This window comes from Wyeomyia smithii, chromosome 2 (assembly GCF_029784165.1).
Source record: "Wyeomyia smithii strain HCP4-BCI-WySm-NY-G18 chromosome 2, ASM2978416v1, whole genome shotgun sequence".
NCBI lineage: Eukaryota > Metazoa > Arthropoda > Insecta > Diptera > Culicidae > Wyeomyia > Wyeomyia smithii.
The window spans coordinates 79,639,954-79,658,037 of record NC_073695.1 but is presented as its reverse complement, the minus strand read 5'-3'; the positions used below and the strand labels follow the sequence as shown (position 1 = coordinate 79,658,037).

Sequence of the window (18,084 nt, the reverse complement as noted above, 5' to 3'; positions counted from 1 at the left end):
TAAACCTGTGCACTCTGGTTCAGTTAAATTTAACAAAGCATCACCTGTGTAATCTTCCAAAACTGTGTACCTTGTGAAGAATATCAACAAATGATATTCGCTTATGCATGGTGAAAAACAGAACTGTATAGTTCTTGGCAACAAACGGCACAAAAACTGTGTTGCCGAAACGATAGATTTTCTCTTTGGCGACTCTACAAACACATAGGCACTGGTGTAAAGAAGGCCTAAGGCCTGAAACATGCTGAATGCCAACGCAAGAAATCGGCCGAGATTCTTGCCGTAGGTTAATGAACAGCTCTACTTACGGTTGTTCATTAACCTACATCAAGAATCTCGCCCGATCACTCGCGTTGGCGTTTAGCATGTTTTAGGCTCAATAGTCGGTTGATTAACCGCACCCGACTGAATGTGTTCACTGGGATTTTGCTAACTTTCAATGGAGACCGTGTTTACAGATTTCTCATGTGTGGAGAAATTTTTCTGGAGTTCGAAGACATTTGAAAAATGACCTGGCATCCCTGTTTCATGATTTCTTAAAGGTAGGGTTTGTCTTTAAATCATTCACAGTTGTTAAAACTCGAAATCAATTTTTTCAAGAGTTCTGCTCGCTTTATGGACTTAGCTATAAACAAGGAAAAAAAGAGTTCTGCTGATTGAGTTTAAAAAAATCAGTGGAACATATATATTTTTGACATTACTTATTGCGACTTTTACGCCAAATTGGACTACCCCGAAATACACGATTATCACATCGACGATCACATTATCACGATCGAATCTCGCACACGATTTCGCAGTCATGGGTGATGGGTATCGATACTAGCGATATCGAAACGCTTGACAGAAATATTTTATTATATAGACAAAGACACTCTATCATGACTGCTACCTTGGTAGGTTAATAAGAAACCACTACAGCAATGGTCAGTGCTTGATACCTATATATTATGCATTAAGTTAAAAATTGGAGTTGTCGACTAGCGACATTCGATTTTTCTCTCAAACCGTACATTATACCTAACGTCGGAAGTAATGCGCTGTATAGCAAATCAGATGGTAGCTTGGTATGCCTGCTAACTTTCTAACATGGTTCGGTGATAGGTATTTTTCATGTTTCATACATCACCAAGAGCATTTCCGCTGTACCTTTGACAAAATTCACACCTTTTGCCCTATAACTTCCGTCAGACCCTGCAGCTAACCGTAAGATTTTGTCAGATGGTAGCTTGGCATGCCTGCTAACTTTCTAACATGGTTCGATGATAGGTATTTTTCATGTTTCATACATCACCAAGAGCATTTCCGCTGTAACTTGGACAAAATTAACACCTTTTGCCCTATAACTTCCGTCAAACCCTGAATCTAACCGTAAGATTTTGTCAGATGGTAGCTTGGCATGCCTGCTAATTTTCTAACATGGTTCGGTGATAGGTATTTTTCATGTTTCATACATCACCAAGAGCATTTCCGCTGTAACTTGGACAAAATTCACACCTTTTGCCCCATAACTTCCGTCAGACCCTGAAGCTAACCGTAAGATTTTGTCAGATGGTAGCTTGGCATGCCTGCTAACTTTTTAACATGGTTTGGTGATAGGTATTTTTCATGTTTCATACATCACCAAGAGCATTTCCGCTGTAACTTGGACAAAATTCACACCTTTTGCCCCATAACTTCCGTCAGACCCTGAAGCCAACCGTAAGATTTTGTCAGATGGTAGCTTGGCATGCCTGCTAACTGTCTAACATGGTTCGGTGATAGGTATTTTTCATGTTTCATACATCACCAAGAGCATTTCCGCTGTACCTTGGACAAAATTCACACCTTTTGCCCCATAACTTCCGTCAAACCCTGAAGCTAACCGTAAGATTTTGTCAGATGGTAGCTTGGCATGCCTGCTAACTTTTTAACATGGTTCGGTGTTTTTCATGTTTCATACATCACCAAGAGCATTTCCGCTGTAACTTGGACAAAATTCACACCTTTTGCCCCATAACTTCCGTCAGACCCTGAAGCTAACCGTAAGATTTTGTCAGATGGTAGCTTGGCATGCCTGCTAACTTTCTAACATGGTTCGGTGATAGGTATTTTTCATGTTTCATACATCACCAAGAGCATTTCCGCTGTACCTTGGACATAATTCACACCTTTTGCCCCATAACTTCCGTCAAACCCTGAAGCTAACCGTAAGATTTTGTCAGATGGTAGCTTGGCATGCCTGCTAACTTTCTAACATGGTTCGGTGATAGGTATTTTTCATGTTTCATACATCACCAAGAGCATTTCCGCTGTACCTTGAACATAATTAACACCTTTTGCCCTATAACTTCCGTCAAACCCTGAATCTAACCGTAAGATTTTGTCAGATGGTAGCTTGGCATGCCTGCTAACTTTCTAACATGGTTCGGTGATAGGTATTTTTCATGTTTCATACATCACCAAGAGCATTTCCGCTGTAACTTGGACAAAATTCACACCTTTTGCCCCATAACTTCCGTCATACCCTGAAGCTAACCGTAAGATTTTGTCAGATGGTAGCTTGGCATGCTTGCTAACTTTCTAACATGGTTTGGTGATAGGTATTTTTCATGTTTCATATATCACCAAGAGCATTTCCGCTGTACCTTGGACAAAATTCACACCTTTTGCCCCATAACTTCCGTCAGACCCTGAAGCTAACCGTAAGATTTTGTCAGATGGTAGCTTGGCATGCCTGCTAACTTTCTAACATGGTTCGGTGATAGGTATTTTTCATGTTTCATACATCACCAAGAGCATTTCCGCTGTAACTTGGACAAAATTCACACCTTTTGCCCCATAACTTCCGTCATACCCTGAAGCTAACCGTAAGATTTTGTCAGATGGTAGCTTGGCATGCTTGCTAACTTTCTAACATGGTTTGGTGATAGGTATTTTTCATGTTTCATATATCACCAAGAGCATTTCCGCTGTACCTTGGACAAAATTCACACCTTTTGCCCCATAACTTCCGTCAGACCCTGAAGCTAACCGTAAGATTTTGTCAGATGGTAGCTTGGCATGCCTGCTAACTTTCTAACATGGTTCGGTGATAGGTATTTTTCATGTTTCATACATCACCAAGAGCATTTCCGCTGTAACTTGGACAAAATTCACACCTTTTGCCCCATAACTTCCGTCAAACCCTGAAGCTAACCGTAAGATTTTGTCAGATGGTAGCTTGGCATGCTTGCTATCTTTCTAACATGGTTCGGTGATAGGTATTTTTCATGTTTCATACATCACCAAGAGCATTTCCGCTGTACCTTTGACAAAATTCACACCTTTTGCCCTATAACTTCCGTCAGACCCTGATGCTAACCGTAGGATTTTGTCAGATGGTAGCTTGGCATGCCTGCTAACTTTCTAACATGTTTCGGTGATAGGTATTTTTCATGTTTCATACATCACCAAGAGCATTTCCGCTGTGCCTCTGACAAAATTCACACCTTTTGCCCCATAACTTCCGTCAGACCCTGAAGCTAACCGTAAGATTTTGTCAGATGGTAGCTTGGCATGCCTGCTAACTTTCTAACATGGTTCGATGATAGGTATTTTTCATGTTTCATACATCACCAAGAGCATTTCCGCTGTAACTTGGACAAAATTCACACCTTTTGCCCCATAACTTCCGTCATACCCTGAAGCTAACCGTAAGATTTTGTCAGATGGTAGCTTGGCATGCCTGCTAACTTTCTAACATGGTTTGGTGATAGGTATTTTTCATGTTTCATATATCACCAAGAGCATTTCCGCTGTACCTTGGACAAAATTCACACCTTTTGCCCCATAACTTCCGTCAGACCCTGAAGCTAACCGTAAGATTTTGTCAGATGGTAGCTTGGCATGCCTGCTAACTTTTTAACATGGTTTGGTGATAGGTATTTTTCATGTTTCATACATCACCAAGAGCATTTCCGCTGTAACTTGGACAAAATTCACACCTTTTGCCCCATAACTTCCGTCATACCCTGAAGCTAACCGTAAGATTTTGTCAGATGGTAGCTTGGCATGCCTGCTAACTTTCTAACATGGTTTGGTGATAGGTATTTTTCATGTTTCATATATCACCAAGAGCATTTCCGCTGTACCTTGGACAAAATTCACACCTTTTGCCCCATAACTTCCGTCAAACCCTGTAGCTAACCGTAAGATTTTGTCAAATGGTAGCTTGGCATGCCTGCTAACTTTTTAACATGGTTTGGTGATAGGTATTTTTCATGTTTCATACATCACCAAGAGCATTTCCGCTGTAACTTGGACAAAATTCACACCTTTTGCCCCATAACTTCCGTCATACCCTGAAGCTAACCGTAAGATTTTGTCAGATGGTAGCTTGGCATGCTTGCTAACTTTCTAACATGGTTTGGTGATAGGTATTTTTCATGTTTCATATATCACCAAGAGCATTTCCGCTGTACCTTGGACAAAATTCACACCTTTTGCCCCATAACTTCCGTCAGACCCTGAAGCTAACCGTAAGATTTTGTCAGATGGTAGCTTGGCATGCCTGCTAACTTTCTAACATGGTTCGGTGATAGGTATTTTTCATGTTTCATACATCACCAAGAGCATTTCCGCTGTAACTTGGACAAAATTCACACCTTTTGCCCCATAACTTCCGTCAGACCCTGAAGCTAACCGTAAGATTTTGTCAGATGGTAGCTTGGCATGCCTGCTAACTTTCTAACATGGTTCGGTGATAGGTATTTTTAGTGTTCCTTGCAATGAACCTTTATTTTCTGCTTCTTAGATCTGGTTATCTCATACTTGAATTTCTCGTTGATTTGCCTATTTGGGAATTCGCTTAAAGTAATATTTCATTCCTTATTCTATTGGCTTTCTTTTAAAACAGTAAATAAACACGTAATATATTGAAAATCTAATTTATTTAATTAGTTTATAAAATAATATCCAGTTTTAATTAGTTCCAACACTGGCCGCTACGCCACCCGTGCGCTGGGGTCGGATAAATGTGTCGCTGAGAAAAACTGTCGCTCATTTCACGCTAGTTTCAGGCAAGGCTTTTCCAGCAACTGAAAAGACCATTTCCAGCCGACTAAAGTGATTTGATAAGCAAATCCAGTCATCTGTCGTCGAACGGACAAACTCTCTCAAAGATTCCGAGACATTGGAAGCAAACAAGATAGCCAACTATTATCACTGGCTTAGACACGTAGTCCGAGAAAGGACTCACAATCTGGGGCAAATCCTATTTGCCCAAATACCAGAAATCCTATATGAAGCTAGGCTCATGTCCTCAAAACTAAAGTGCTTGCTAGCTGGATGTAGCAGCAGTTGGAGAAAATTTTTAAATACGTCAAGCTCCTGTCTCTGGCTAGTGTCGTGAACGAAGTAATGACCAAAACCGTTATCCAAGTGCTAATTAACCGTGGATTGCGTAGAACGGCTACCGACAAGCCTTTACTGTTTGATCGCTTAATTTTCGGAATGCAACCGCAACAAGCGAGTTACTGCTCCTTCGTCTAGCACTGCTAGTCCATGTTACAGTCGACGCTTAACTGTTAACGGGCAGATAGAAAGAAAATATCGCTTGTTTGAAACCAGCTTTACCGAAAACCGCAGCAACAGCTAAGTAATTCTAAAAAACGAAGATAGCAGTATGGAGCACATGGACACGAAACTTTTACTGTTGAGATTTTCCGAAAACTCGCGGATCAACGATTTGACTATTCCTCAACAGTTCGCAACTCAAATCTTACCAGTTCCTAGGATGTGTCTCACTGATCTAAACGGTACATAGCAAATTCCCTGTTGCAAAAAAAATGTGCGCCCACAGGACCAGATATGAAAAACTACTTCGACCGTATTTTAGAGTAAGCAACCTTTTTTGTATTCATCATCAAATGACTTTTGACCTTTAATCTGCTCGAATCTTGCTTTCAAAAAAACTTTTTAGATGCAGATAAGTACAACTCTTGAAAAATAGACGTCGAGAGCGTCGTAAGATTGCTAGCAATCTTTATGGATCAGCGGATTCCGAATGCTGCAAACAAACTTCTATTGGCGAAACGTAATGAAAAAGAATGATTTGTTCGGTTGAGTGGGACAATATTCAAACGTTAGTTTTGCAGACCTATTATATTACGCATGACAAAATGCATGGACCTCCCTGGGCTTGGTGGTTGAGCTCCTATCTCGGGTTCTTATAGCTTTACGGAATCCTAAGATGGAGCCACAAAACTATTGTATGAGAGTTTTGACAGCCCAAGGGCGCGTGCTCCCGGGTGGCGGATGGGAGCTAAGGGAGATGCTGAGAGTCAGATACCTATGTTGTAGTCTTTCCTTCTCTGATCTCGGCAATCTCCTATGTGAGAAAGTTTCTTAACAATATCAAGTAACACTAAAGAATTTTTCTCACACGTGGACCAGACCACTTAATGCAAGCTCTTTTCTGGTCTATATCCATGAATGCATTGCAGTCCCACATGATACTTCGTTACTTATTAGATAGAATGAATTAATGCTTTTATTTTTTTCTGGCAGTGTAACTCTTATGCATTCATGGATGGACTGTAGTTAAACGTGAACTTAAATTCTTCACTTTTTACTGTTAGTTCCATTTCAAGTTGTATTGTTGTATGTAGTATTATTTAGTAAACGTGTACGTGGTTTCTTTATAGACTACATCGTATATATATATACATTTTTTTCTCTTTCCCTTTTCGTTTTTTTTTAATAACTTTCACGATTTGATTTCGAGTTTCATAATAAAACTTCGAGTTTAGATGTCTAGATATGTGTTGAATTCACCAACACAGCGAAATTTGATCAAGCAACCACAGTTCTTCGTTTTCAAAGTTAAGTATTATTTTATCATGTTTGTTTTTGTTTATTGATTAGCATATGTTGTTATTAGGTTCTGTTTTTATTTTTATTATTGTTATTATTATGGTTGTTACAAATATTGTTGGTATTATCATTGTTTTTATTATTATCATCATTATTTTTCAGCATAGTAAACTCAACAAACAAACAGATGCATATACATTTACACACACACGCACTAACACTTACACACACTTATTAACCTTCAGAGATCCTTGCCTTTCCTCATCCTTCGGCAGTTAATTGACTAGTTATAACTCAGGGGTCTTGCCAAGATGCTACCCTTACAAGACAGTATTTTTGAAACTTGCCCAGGGTTATTCTACTTAATTACACAGAATTTAATTGACCAGCTGGTTACTGAGGCTGTGATGCCAATCCTCTTATCACTGGTATAGCATGAATGGTGCCTCATAACACCAGTGACCCGGCCCTTGGCCCCCTTCTATACCTCACAAACACAAATACAAATACAAATGCATGACAAAATGCATGGACCCATATTTTTTTTCTAATCTAATGAATGTAAGATTAGCACATTATTTTTAATATGGGTTCGCCTAATAGTCTTATTATTCGTTCCACAGAGTGTAGTGCAAAAAGCTATCCAAGAATCCAATACCTGTCTAAGCAAAGCATATTGCTATACAGCAAAAGTTCTTGGATTGTTGACGTTGATTGGATCGAAATTTCACTGAGATGTATTCTAAGTGAATGGATTAATCTCTTACGGAAAGTACAATCATTGGGATAAGTTAAAATAGCAATACTCGGAATCGTTTTAAGATTGCAAACTGAAGGTAAGTCTGTTACAAATTTTAAGTTGAACACATGAAGTTGCAGGATGTCGGACTCTTCAAAATGTTGACCTGCATTGCTCGGAGCTTTCAGATAGTTGTGATGATATTTTCATCTGTTTAATCATACCAGTTTAAGTTCATATCAGTTTAAGCAGCGTGATGCCATGTTGGGTCTGTTTTTTCCTGAGACGTTTATCAAGCTCTGTGTCGTCCTGCCTTTAGTATTTACGTTTCCATAGATGACGATCATCATCACGGCCGCTTAGAACTGTCGCGCCGGTTTGTCCATATACGTGCACGTAAACCTACAAATATTTTTAAATGAATGGTGAGTTGACGTTATTCGGTAAGGATGTACACTGACGGCGTTTTCGTAAAAACAGCAGAGTTTACTCTACATCTCATCACGTCGTGCCAGTACTTTAATACTGGTGTACCAAATATTAAGTGAAAAATGCGTTTTTACGTGAATATTCACATTTATCCGCAGAACTGATCTATCATAAGACCCCTTTTCGCAAAACTCCAACCAAGACTTAGAATTTTAGGTTGCAATTTTTCTGAAGGTGATAGACAACCGTAAGTTTTAAGTTTTTCTGGAATGTTCACCTCTTTGGCGGTCTCTTTCTTATTGCTGGTGTCTACCAGTTTTGGTTTGTTTAAGAATATTGATTCTGTCTGCGCAACCTCTTCATATTCAGTCTCGATATTGGACTTCATTCGTTCAAGTTTATTTCGGAATTTCTTTAATGAAGCAGATGGTTCTGGATTGTCGGGGAATTTTTTTTCCTGTGTGGACTCATCACTGTGACCAGAGATTAGATCTAGTGTGATATTGCCCAGGTGTTTTCTGTACTCCGTACTTCATATTATTGGCAGGATCACTATAAGTAAGTGATACGCTTATTATTCATATAGGGTGTGGGACTAGTTAGTCAGGGGTTTTCTTCGTCTTAATTTTTGCTTCATTCTCAATTTTGGCATTCGAAACGCTAATCGCTAATTCGCTAAATTTTGTAGAGAAGCGACAATAGAACTAGGGTGTGGGACTACTTCGGCACACCCTACGTGTAATTTTACCTTTCCGTTTCAAGCTTACTACTCTACTATACCGAGCCTCTGTCCATCCTAACAATATCGCCTAATTACAATTCCCTGGAGAGAACTTTTATGCGTTACTCAAACCAGTTTTATAATAACAGGGACTTATTTTTGTTAGAATGAGAGTCGACAGAGGTATTCTGCAGAATTCAGATTGAAGGAAAGGTAATTGGTAGGAAGCCTGAGAATAAACCCAAGCTAAAAAGTCCTTAAGCAACCAAATGGCCTGATTTTATTAAGATTCAAACCCACGACCAGCCGCTTACCAAGGCGGACTCTGTAACCTTGCGGCTACGGAGCTCCACTGCCGGGGAATTTACTTGAAGCTTGTTCTCATCGAATTCACGCTTCTTTGATTCTCTCGCGAAACTCGTTATTATTTTAAAAACGAAACTTTTCAATTTTTGTGATTCCGAAAAATTTCTTGATCCCTGCAAAAGTGAGATATTTTTCGCTACTTGCAGTGAAAACTTTGAACAGGATTTCCTCATTTGCTGAATCCGATTTATCGTTTGATTTTGGTCCCGTGGTTCTCTCTCCTGGTATGTCCTCCGCTGCTTACTTGTTTCCGTAGGAATTAACGGATTCATCGGATTGAAATAGATAATCGTTAATAACGCCTGTTCGCCTTGTATGACTATAAGATGTTGATATTTTATTTCTTTTTTTAGGGTATATATCTACAGCTGTTTTTTCTCATTGTTGGCAGCCAGCTCATAGGTCGCAGCCAGTTCAAGTTTTTTTCACTTCATGAATATTTTCTCAGGTTTTGATGCAATTTTTTAGGTTCTGTAACTAGCATCAAACGTAGAATAAAATGAGATTGATTATTTCTCTATGGGTAGCGAAAATCACGTTTTTAGCCTCCATTTTATGAAATATCTTCAAAAAAAGTTTCTACACATTCCAAGTATTATATTTCAAGACATTAGCAATTGGTGAAAAGATTTATTTGAAAATCACACAGTGCACAGTGGTCTGAATTCGAAAAATCGTGATCGCTTTAGATTTGACTGTGAAGAATTGATTTCATGTATGCAATGTCTTCAGCAAAATTGTTTCATGGAACAATGCCTTATTTTGGCGTTTTCGGTTTTTCGATCAATTCACCTTACAGTTAGATAAAAAAATATGGGGATACGTGCCGCGTAAATAATGACCGCGTAAAAAAACGCGTAAATTCCGGAATTCGCGTAAAAAAATCCGCGTAAATTCCGGAATCCGCGTAAAAAGCGACCTTAGTGTACCAGATTGCTTCCTTCAGCAAAGTTGTGGAAAAATTAAAAAGAAAAACAATTGCTGGATACTGCGGTGTCCTATCTGTACTTTTGACACGGCAAAATAGTTTTTCGTTGTACACCCCTACTTAAAATTAGTTTTTTGTCTATAACTTTTTCTGTGATTGTAAAACAATGCAAAATGTTCTAAGACTGGACGAGACTGGCTGCGAGCTCTTTAATATTTGCTGGGGTGAGTTTACTAGTTAAAAATTTTCCCAAATTTTGTTTTCGGATATTTTTTAATTTTTGTCTATATTTCACAAGTTGACGTAAAGTTGTCGATAGTAGAAATGTGATTCTGCCATGATGGTTAGCCTTGCTAGTGTTAGCTTCAGCTACTGTTTCTGTTATAGTATTCATTAAATTATATTGTGACTGTTGGTAAAGGTTGGGTCACTGATCTACTTTTTTCTGATAACTTCTCTGGCCCCGAAAATCTTTTCACGCATTAATTTATCCGCTTGCGGTTTATCAACGTTTTCAGTACCAACCCACCATCTCTGGTTCTGCCTATTGTTCCGTTTGGTGTTATCGCATCTATACCTTTTTTCTTCCATCAAATGATCAACATTCGGATGAGCCACAATCCACGTCCAGGAACAGCTACAGATCTTACAGTACATATTCATAACCATACTTATTTGCGACAATTACAGCAATTACAATTAACAATATTAGATTAATTTGATTTATCGTATTATGTACAGTTTATTTAGCCCTCCTAGTACCCACATGCGCCAGTGCCAGAGGACTAAAAATACCTCGCGCAGATGGCACAGTTCCAATGCCGATCAGGGTATTACCTCATATGGTTTCTGGTTAGCCATGGTCAAAGGGGGCTTCCGGGTTATTAAGTTCAGATAGGTGCACATTGAACTCCAATGTTTTTAATTGTATTTGTTGAAAATATCTGAAAAAAATATTCAATTTTCAATAACAATTGTAATAAATTAATTGGATTGTAAGTCACTTTTTTGAAATTTTTATCTGCTATCAATTTATTTTTTTATAGTTCTGTTTAAACATATATATTCGCTTAGTTTTTTTTATTTTTTTTATCGTTTCATTATAACAAATTTATTGAGTCCATTTAGCATTACCCAGGTTGCACCACGTGGAGGCGGACCCATTTGCAACCCAAAAATTTCAAATTCTAGTCTAATTTCTAGTTTCGATTCCTAATTACTGATTCCTAAATTTTCAATTTTAATTTCATATTCAATATTTCGAATTTTCGATTTCTTATTTCAGAGTTATATTTTCCATTTCAAAATTCGAACCTATTTCTAATTTCTTAGTTATAATCTCTTCCTTTCCTAATCCATAATCTCGGATTTCTAATCTTATATATCCTTTATCCTACTTTCAATTTCTAATATTTTTATTTTCTATGTCTGATTTCTAATCCTCTAATCTCATTACTAATCTCATACTTATAATTTGAAACTACTAATTTTGTATTTCGAATTTTTTAGTTTACCTAATAAATATTAAAATTTCAACTCTTAATTTCTTTATTTCTACTCTTCAAATCAAGACTGTCGTCATCTCTACCTACTAAATTGTATTTTCTTATATCTTAGCATTACCTAGAAATAAGAAAATACAATATCCTATCTTTAGTCTTGAAATTCTACACATGAATTTCAAATAAATAGTAAATTCAAATATTTTAGGTAACTAACAAGCAATAATAATTTAACAAACACACATTCTTCCATTCTATTTTTATACACACACTGCAAAGGGGGTGTGCGTATAAAAACATTCACCATAAACACACAACCTCATTCTACAAATACACTCATTTTCATTCATTTCTTTTATTTTCATAAACACACAGTATAAAGAAAGTGTGTATATGAAAAAAAAAACATTACGAACATACACACACACTTTCATTCCATCTTTTTGATACACACACTGTGCAAAAGAAGTGTGTATATAAAAAAGAACATTCACTACAAACATTCAACATAAACACACACAAACACTCAGGAAAAGAGGATAAGGATAGGTTTTTTCATTCCGTCGCTCGTCATACATCATCAACTATTCGCTTCCATCAAGCTAGGTACCAAAAACCGTTCTAGGTGCAAAGAACCGATTCAAAAAACTACAAACCGTTGCAGCCGTCATGCCAACACACAATTTCACCCACCGTAGATAAAAATACAGCTAACGACATCTAACCGCCACTGGAAAAGTAGCAAATGTTAGAACCACAAACAGACGTCACTTGTACACTAGCGCCGCGTGGTAATCTTATTGCTAAAATATACTTTCTGACGTAGAGCTACGTCTCTCTGCTAAGTTAAGAATATGTTTAATTTTAAATGTTAATAATCAGTTAGTTTTCGTTGCTCCCAAATGCAGAAAATTATAATTTTATTATTCGAACTATTGTTTTATTGGAAATTGTCAAGCCTTGTCAAAACGCAAATTTCGATCTCTAATTGCTTTCCCAAGCACAGTCGACAGAATTATAGCAGTGCCGTAGCTACTCTGTCTTGCGTGGTGGGGCAAAAAAATTTTCCTGATGTTTTGAAGTAGAATACTTCTCTCAGGAAGTTCGGCTACATAGGGATGTGAAATGAAAATCTAAAACCTTTCGGTGAAAATATGTCCAATTTCAAATGCTAATAAATCGATTAGTATTTGATGGATTTCCTTCGTTTTTGCAGCAATAGATTGGAAAATCTTCTAAGATTCTTCCCAAAAGAAGATAATTGTAATTTTATTATTCACACTATTGTACTATTGAAAATAGTCAAGCCTTGTCAAAACGAAAAATTCGACCTCGACTGGGTCAGCTGATGCAGGGACAGTGGATACCAATGGCAGCGTATAGCGGCCACAACTGGGGCTTGGCTATGGATAGCGCAATAGTTGCAGCGGATCTCAGCATCAGCAAAAGTTGACTCATTTTGACAACACGTGAGCCGTCTAGTTTTGAGTGTTATATCAGCAGCAGCATCCCCCCCCCCCCCTCCCCTAGCCCATAAGGTAGCTACGGGCCTGAATTATAGACCAAGTAATTCAGAACGAATTATATGGTTTATATAAGAGAATGTTGGAAAGAAAATTTCGGATGATCTGTTTGATCGTTATATGATTGCTATTCCAAGCACGGTCGACAGAATTATACAATCATAGACCAAGAAAAGAAAATTTTGGATGATCTGTTTGATCGTTACACGTTCGTTCTTGTCTTCAATTGCATGATGTAAACGATGTAAACAAACGATCAAGCGGTATTTTATATTATATACTTGGGTGTAGATTTCATATTGCAATGTTGTTATCGCGACAACTCACTGATAATGGTTTTATCTCGAGAATGAAGAATTCATAATTAAACACTTGAAATTTTTATATTGGTCTATATGAGAGAATGTTTTTAAATTTCGGTTGATCGCATCATACCATGCGGATATTGGAAAAAAATCGCTTCATAAAATATTGCAGAAAAATTTTTCTTTGTGTATTTACTGCTCGCCCAAACAACTTTTGCACTGGGAAGGGGCATGGTTATGTGAAATGAGCTATTAAAATATAGCTATAAAATATTTGCGAATGTTGAAGGAACAACGAACATTAAAAAAAAATCACATGTAATCGCTTTTAATTTTGATTAGGAGGCGAATTGAGCATAAAAAGTCAAAATATCGCATGTATTACAATTTGCGCAATTTTCAAAAAGAGGTGTTATTAATTTAATACCTGTAAGTTTGCCTCAAATGTCTTTCCTAAAAGAAAAACCTACATGTGACCGCTTATTATTTTTTTTATTTAGAATGATTCAAAATGATGATGATTGCCTACAGTACACCTTAGAGACGGAGGGAATAATTTCAATAAGATCGAGCGTTACGGAATACCATTTTTAAATAGTAGATAATATTTGTCATAATCACGCAGAATTACACTCTTTCAACTAATATATGAAATCAGAAACAAAAACCTAAAGCTAATTAACCCAATCATATATGCAATGGCACATTCCCTAACACAGACATCAGGGGAGGATGAAACGGAATATCACGATTGCGGTGAGCGCTAAGGGATTCTATCGAACCGGAATTATGTGTGATATGGTACAGCATGCTATGGTAATCCCAGTATTGACATTTTCGTTTCCATCGGCCGCTCAATGTGTTGGAAAAATACATCGATTACACTTTCATTAATCGGTACACGCTGCAGCTCGCGTTGACGCATCCTTCGTACAAGGAAAATTTCGGCACCAATCCCGATCATGCACGTAATAGTTTTACCAATTGTGGCATTCGACAGCCAGAATACGGAGATAGGAACATAACACTTTGATCAATATCATGTCGCGCTTCGGGAAGGAGTACAAAACGGATAGTAACATCACACACAACGAACGGCCAGAGTTCCTCGGTGATGCCGAGCCCAAGTAACAAAACTGGTTTTATCAAAGTTTTATAGCGCTGTTTTGGCTGCATTTAGCGCTAAAAAACTTTGATAAAACCAATATTGTTACTAGGGAGGTGGAGTTCATCCCCTCCATTCATCTCTTTCATATGTTTCCTGATCTCGAAGAAGGTAATTATCATGTAAAGTAAGATTTTATTTAAACATCCTTCATGGGCAACGATTTTTTTCAGGCGGTTTGGCCACACATCGCGCTGCTATAGTTCAAAATCAGCACCTGGCTGTTTTGGCGAAAAAGCTGCATTTGGAAGAGTTCAGCTATACGCGCACGGCTCTGATCTGTGTCATGAGCTGGAGCTTCGGCACGCACTAGCCAATGGTTTCGAAGCACTCATGGGTGCACTGTTACTGGACGGGGGAATTGAGACTGCCGATCGTGTTTTCGCATACGCTCTCTTCCAGGAGGACGACAGCCTGCGCTCTATATGGGTCAATTATCCACCACATCCGTTGCAGGAACAGGAGCCACTTGGTGACCGTCATCATATTGAATCCTTTGATATGTTGAAAACACTGACACGATTTGAGGATTGGAGTTCAGTTTAATCACATCAGGCTGCTTGCTAGGGCATTCACCGATCGTTCGATCGGGTTCACTAACTTCACATTGGGGTCCAATCAACGGTTGGAATTTCTCGGTGATACCGTACTGCAGTTTATATGCTCTGAATATTTATACCGACATTTTCGGCACCACTGTTGAGAAGTTCCTTGGTGAATAACAGAACCCAGGCGGTAGTTTGCGATGATTTGGGTATGACATTCTATGCGGTTTATTCCAATCCCTAAGCGGACTTGAAAACCAAAGATCGAGCCGATTTGTTGGAAGCTTTTCAATGAGCCTTATATGTAGATAAGGATTTGAAACACTGCGAAACCTTTTGCCACGTTTGTTTGTTTCCCAGGTTGCAGGATTATATTATGAATTGAGACTGGAATGATCTAAAATCGAAGCTGCAACAATGTTGTTTAACCCTGCGAACAATGGACGGTGGAGAACCGGACATACCGAACTACAAAGTCATTGAATGCAACGGACCAACAAATACACGAGTCTACACAGTTGCCGTTTATTTCCGCGCAAAACGATTGTCATGCGCAAATGGGCACAGCATCCAGCAAGCAGAAATGAATGCCGCTAAACAAGCATTGAAAAATTCGAAAGATTTATTCCCTCTGCTCGATCATCAAAAGCGTGTACTTGCTCAAAGTCTGTAGCGACAGAGGGTTCGCACATCGTCACTGGATGAACGCTCGGAAGATCAACTAGACCGAAGAGGTGGTGCTTCCTCGTAGTCTTCATACAACAATGAACGAAGTAGTGAATCTCAGCGAAAGAAACGGATACGTGCTACTGATTCTCCTCAATTTCCCAGGCAATACCAGGTGAAGTGATAGCGATAGTTATGACCAACCGAAATCCAAATCCCCTGCTCAAAAATCTTTAGATAGTCTAGTAGACCAGTATGAATCGTTATCGGACGAAGTTGATCTTCAGCTGGAAGCCATTTCTGAGTCCGAAGAAGATTTTAACAAAACAGCAGTAGCGACTGTCGAAGAAGATCTCAACATCAGCATAGTGAGAGGTACCGCCTGTAAATCCGAAGAAAGGGAGATGCCTAAGACGCAGCAAGATACTTTTGCGAATTCCGTACTAATGTTCAAAGTTGATGGCACCGATGATGTGTCGTCGGATCTGGAATCCGGCGGAATTGAATAAATATAGTAGAATAAAAATAGTTTGGCTTGACATATTTTCTAATGTTTCTACAATAGTGATCCTATGTAGCTCGTTCGTGCTAAACCAGGGAGGACGCTTCAAAATCATTTTCAAAAGTTTATTCTAAATCCTTTGAAGTGTCCACTTCCTGGTTGCACAAGAACTTGTCCAGATGGGAACTAAAAATTTGTTTGTAAATTTACAGTTTATCTTGAGACAAAGTCTAGAATTTCTGTTGATAAGAGGATACAAATATTATATATATTTATTGCACTTTGTTTGGATATTCTCAATGTGCTCCTTGAAAGTAAGATTCTTATCATAAATTAGCCCTAAGTATTTAACTTGATCAGACCAATTTAAGACCACACCGTTCATCTTAATAACGTGGTTATGGTTGGGTTTGAGAAAAGAAACTCTTGGCTTATGAGGAAGAATAATTAACTGTGTTTTAGAAGCATTAGGGAAATCTTCCATTCTACTCAATTAGGTCAAGCGTTACGGAGTCTCATTTTTATGAAATATTAAAGAAAATAGATTATTTTCATTCTTTATTTTCTTTTTCGTTTTCTTCATCAGGCTTGGCCTGAGCCTCAGCAGGCTTGGCCTGAGCCTCAGCAGGCTTGGCCTGAGTTTCAGTAGGCTTGGCCTTAGCCTCACACAATTGCTTCATCAGCTCCAGCTGCGTTTGCATCAGCTGGAGCTGAAGCTGATCGTTGTACTGTCGGCTGGGGCCGGGCTGTTCTTCCATGAACCGGTGGCTGGGGCCGGGCTGTTCTGCCATGGACCGGTGGCTGGGGCCGGGCTGAACGTTCGGAAGATCCGTATGCCCAACCTTGGGACTCCGACGTTGGGCATACGGATGCTCTATCTTTAATTTAGCTCCGCACCCAGCACAAAACTGAAAAAATAAAAAAAATGTTAATTTGCAAGAAGGAAAAATAATTTTATGTAACTTACCTTCACATCCTCAATGAAAAGGTTCGGCCTATTTCTTCTTAAACAGCGTTTGCAGACCTGTAAATAAATAAAAAAAAAAAAATATTGTAAATTTTTATTAATCTTGAAAAATACTTACATCGGAAGGTCTTTGTTTAGGTATCATTTTTCTTCCTTTCCTTTATCCTTCCTTCCTTTCCTTGTTGTTGAAGTTTGTGTTTTTTGGCCTGAGACACTTCCTTTCCTTTATGTTAAAAAATGGCTGGCAATGGGCGATATTGTACCGGTATTAAAAATATCGATACTTTTGAAACGATATTAAAATTTTTTGGATCGATGCACAAAAGTGCCACACGCTAATTTTTTGTTATTGTATTCTGAGTAAGATATCACTCATTCTTGTTGAAAGTGGCTGTATCCTAGTTTGAGCATATTTACGATTACTTTTTTTGAGTAAGACATCAGACACTGAATCAAATTTATCCTGTTAATGCAAGCCAAAAATTGATGAAAAAAATTAGAGGTTACCCAAATGAAAGTTTGATGTTTGTGTGACGCCATTTTTGTACGACCAAAAAATAACAAGGCCATATTGGAACCACGGTGGGTTCGCAATGGAATTGGAGCCACTTTTCAAATAACTTTTTTTAAATAACTATTCCAAGTATATGTACCGGTACCGGGCAAGACATATGGAACGAATTGAGCATAGTGCCATCAATGGTATTTTTCACTTTTCATACAACTTTTTTTAAGTAACTCTACCGAGTCTGTGTACCGGTTAGATATGTTCAACTTAAAAGTTCCACAACTCGAGTCAGACCCTAATGCCAAACTTAAGATTTCACATGATGATGGGGCAAGACATATGGAACGAATTGAGCATAGTGCCATCAAAGGTATTTTTCACTTT

The 18,084-nt window shown here is 38.3% G+C and overlaps 2 protein-coding genes across 2 annotated transcripts in view; one reads left to right on the top strand and one right to left on the bottom strand.

Moving 5' to 3' along the window:
* The window catches only part of LOC129719710 (ribonuclease 3-like), a 28,145-nt gene extending 11,913 nt beyond the window's left edge, over positions 1-16,232 (top strand). The window contains 9 exon segments of the mRNA XM_055671105.1: positions 14,067-14,177; positions 14,179-14,366; positions 14,369-14,474; positions 14,565-14,623; positions 14,686-14,766; positions 14,769-15,042; positions 15,044-15,207; positions 15,210-15,903; positions 15,905-16,232. Of these exon segments, the coding sequence (XP_055527080.1) occupies positions 14,067-14,177; positions 14,179-14,366; positions 14,369-14,474; positions 14,565-14,623; positions 14,686-14,766; positions 14,769-15,042; positions 15,044-15,207; positions 15,210-15,903; positions 15,905-16,232 (2,005 nt within the window).
* Positions 16,233-16,776: 544 nt separating this feature from the next.
* On the bottom strand, positions 16,777-17,650 carry LOC129719709 (uncharacterized). Its single transcript, XM_055671104.1, has 3 exons — positions 17,311-17,650; positions 17,193-17,249; positions 16,777-17,133 (listed from the first exon to the last, which is right to left on the bottom strand). The coding sequence occupies exons 1-3, from the start codon at positions 17,335-17,337 to the stop codon at positions 16,777-16,779; spliced, it is 441 nt and encodes a 146-aa protein (XP_055527079.1). The 5' UTR covers positions 17,338-17,650.
* Positions 17,651-18,084: the final 434 nt, after the last annotated feature.

Excerpts from the sequence above, each read along its gene's own strand:
- LOC129719709 (XM_055671104.1), bottom strand. The coding sequence starts at position 17,337 with ATGATACCTAAACAAAGACCTTCCGAT. Across the intron at positions 17,250-17,310 it reads CTAAACAAAGACCTTCCGAT|GTCTGCAAACGCTGTTTAAG; the intron begins GTAAGTATTTTT and ends ATTTATTTACAG. Across the intron at positions 17,134-17,192 it reads TTTTCATTGAGGATGTGAAG|TTTTGTGCTGGGTGCGGAGC; the intron begins GTAAGTTACATA and ends TTATTTTTTCAG.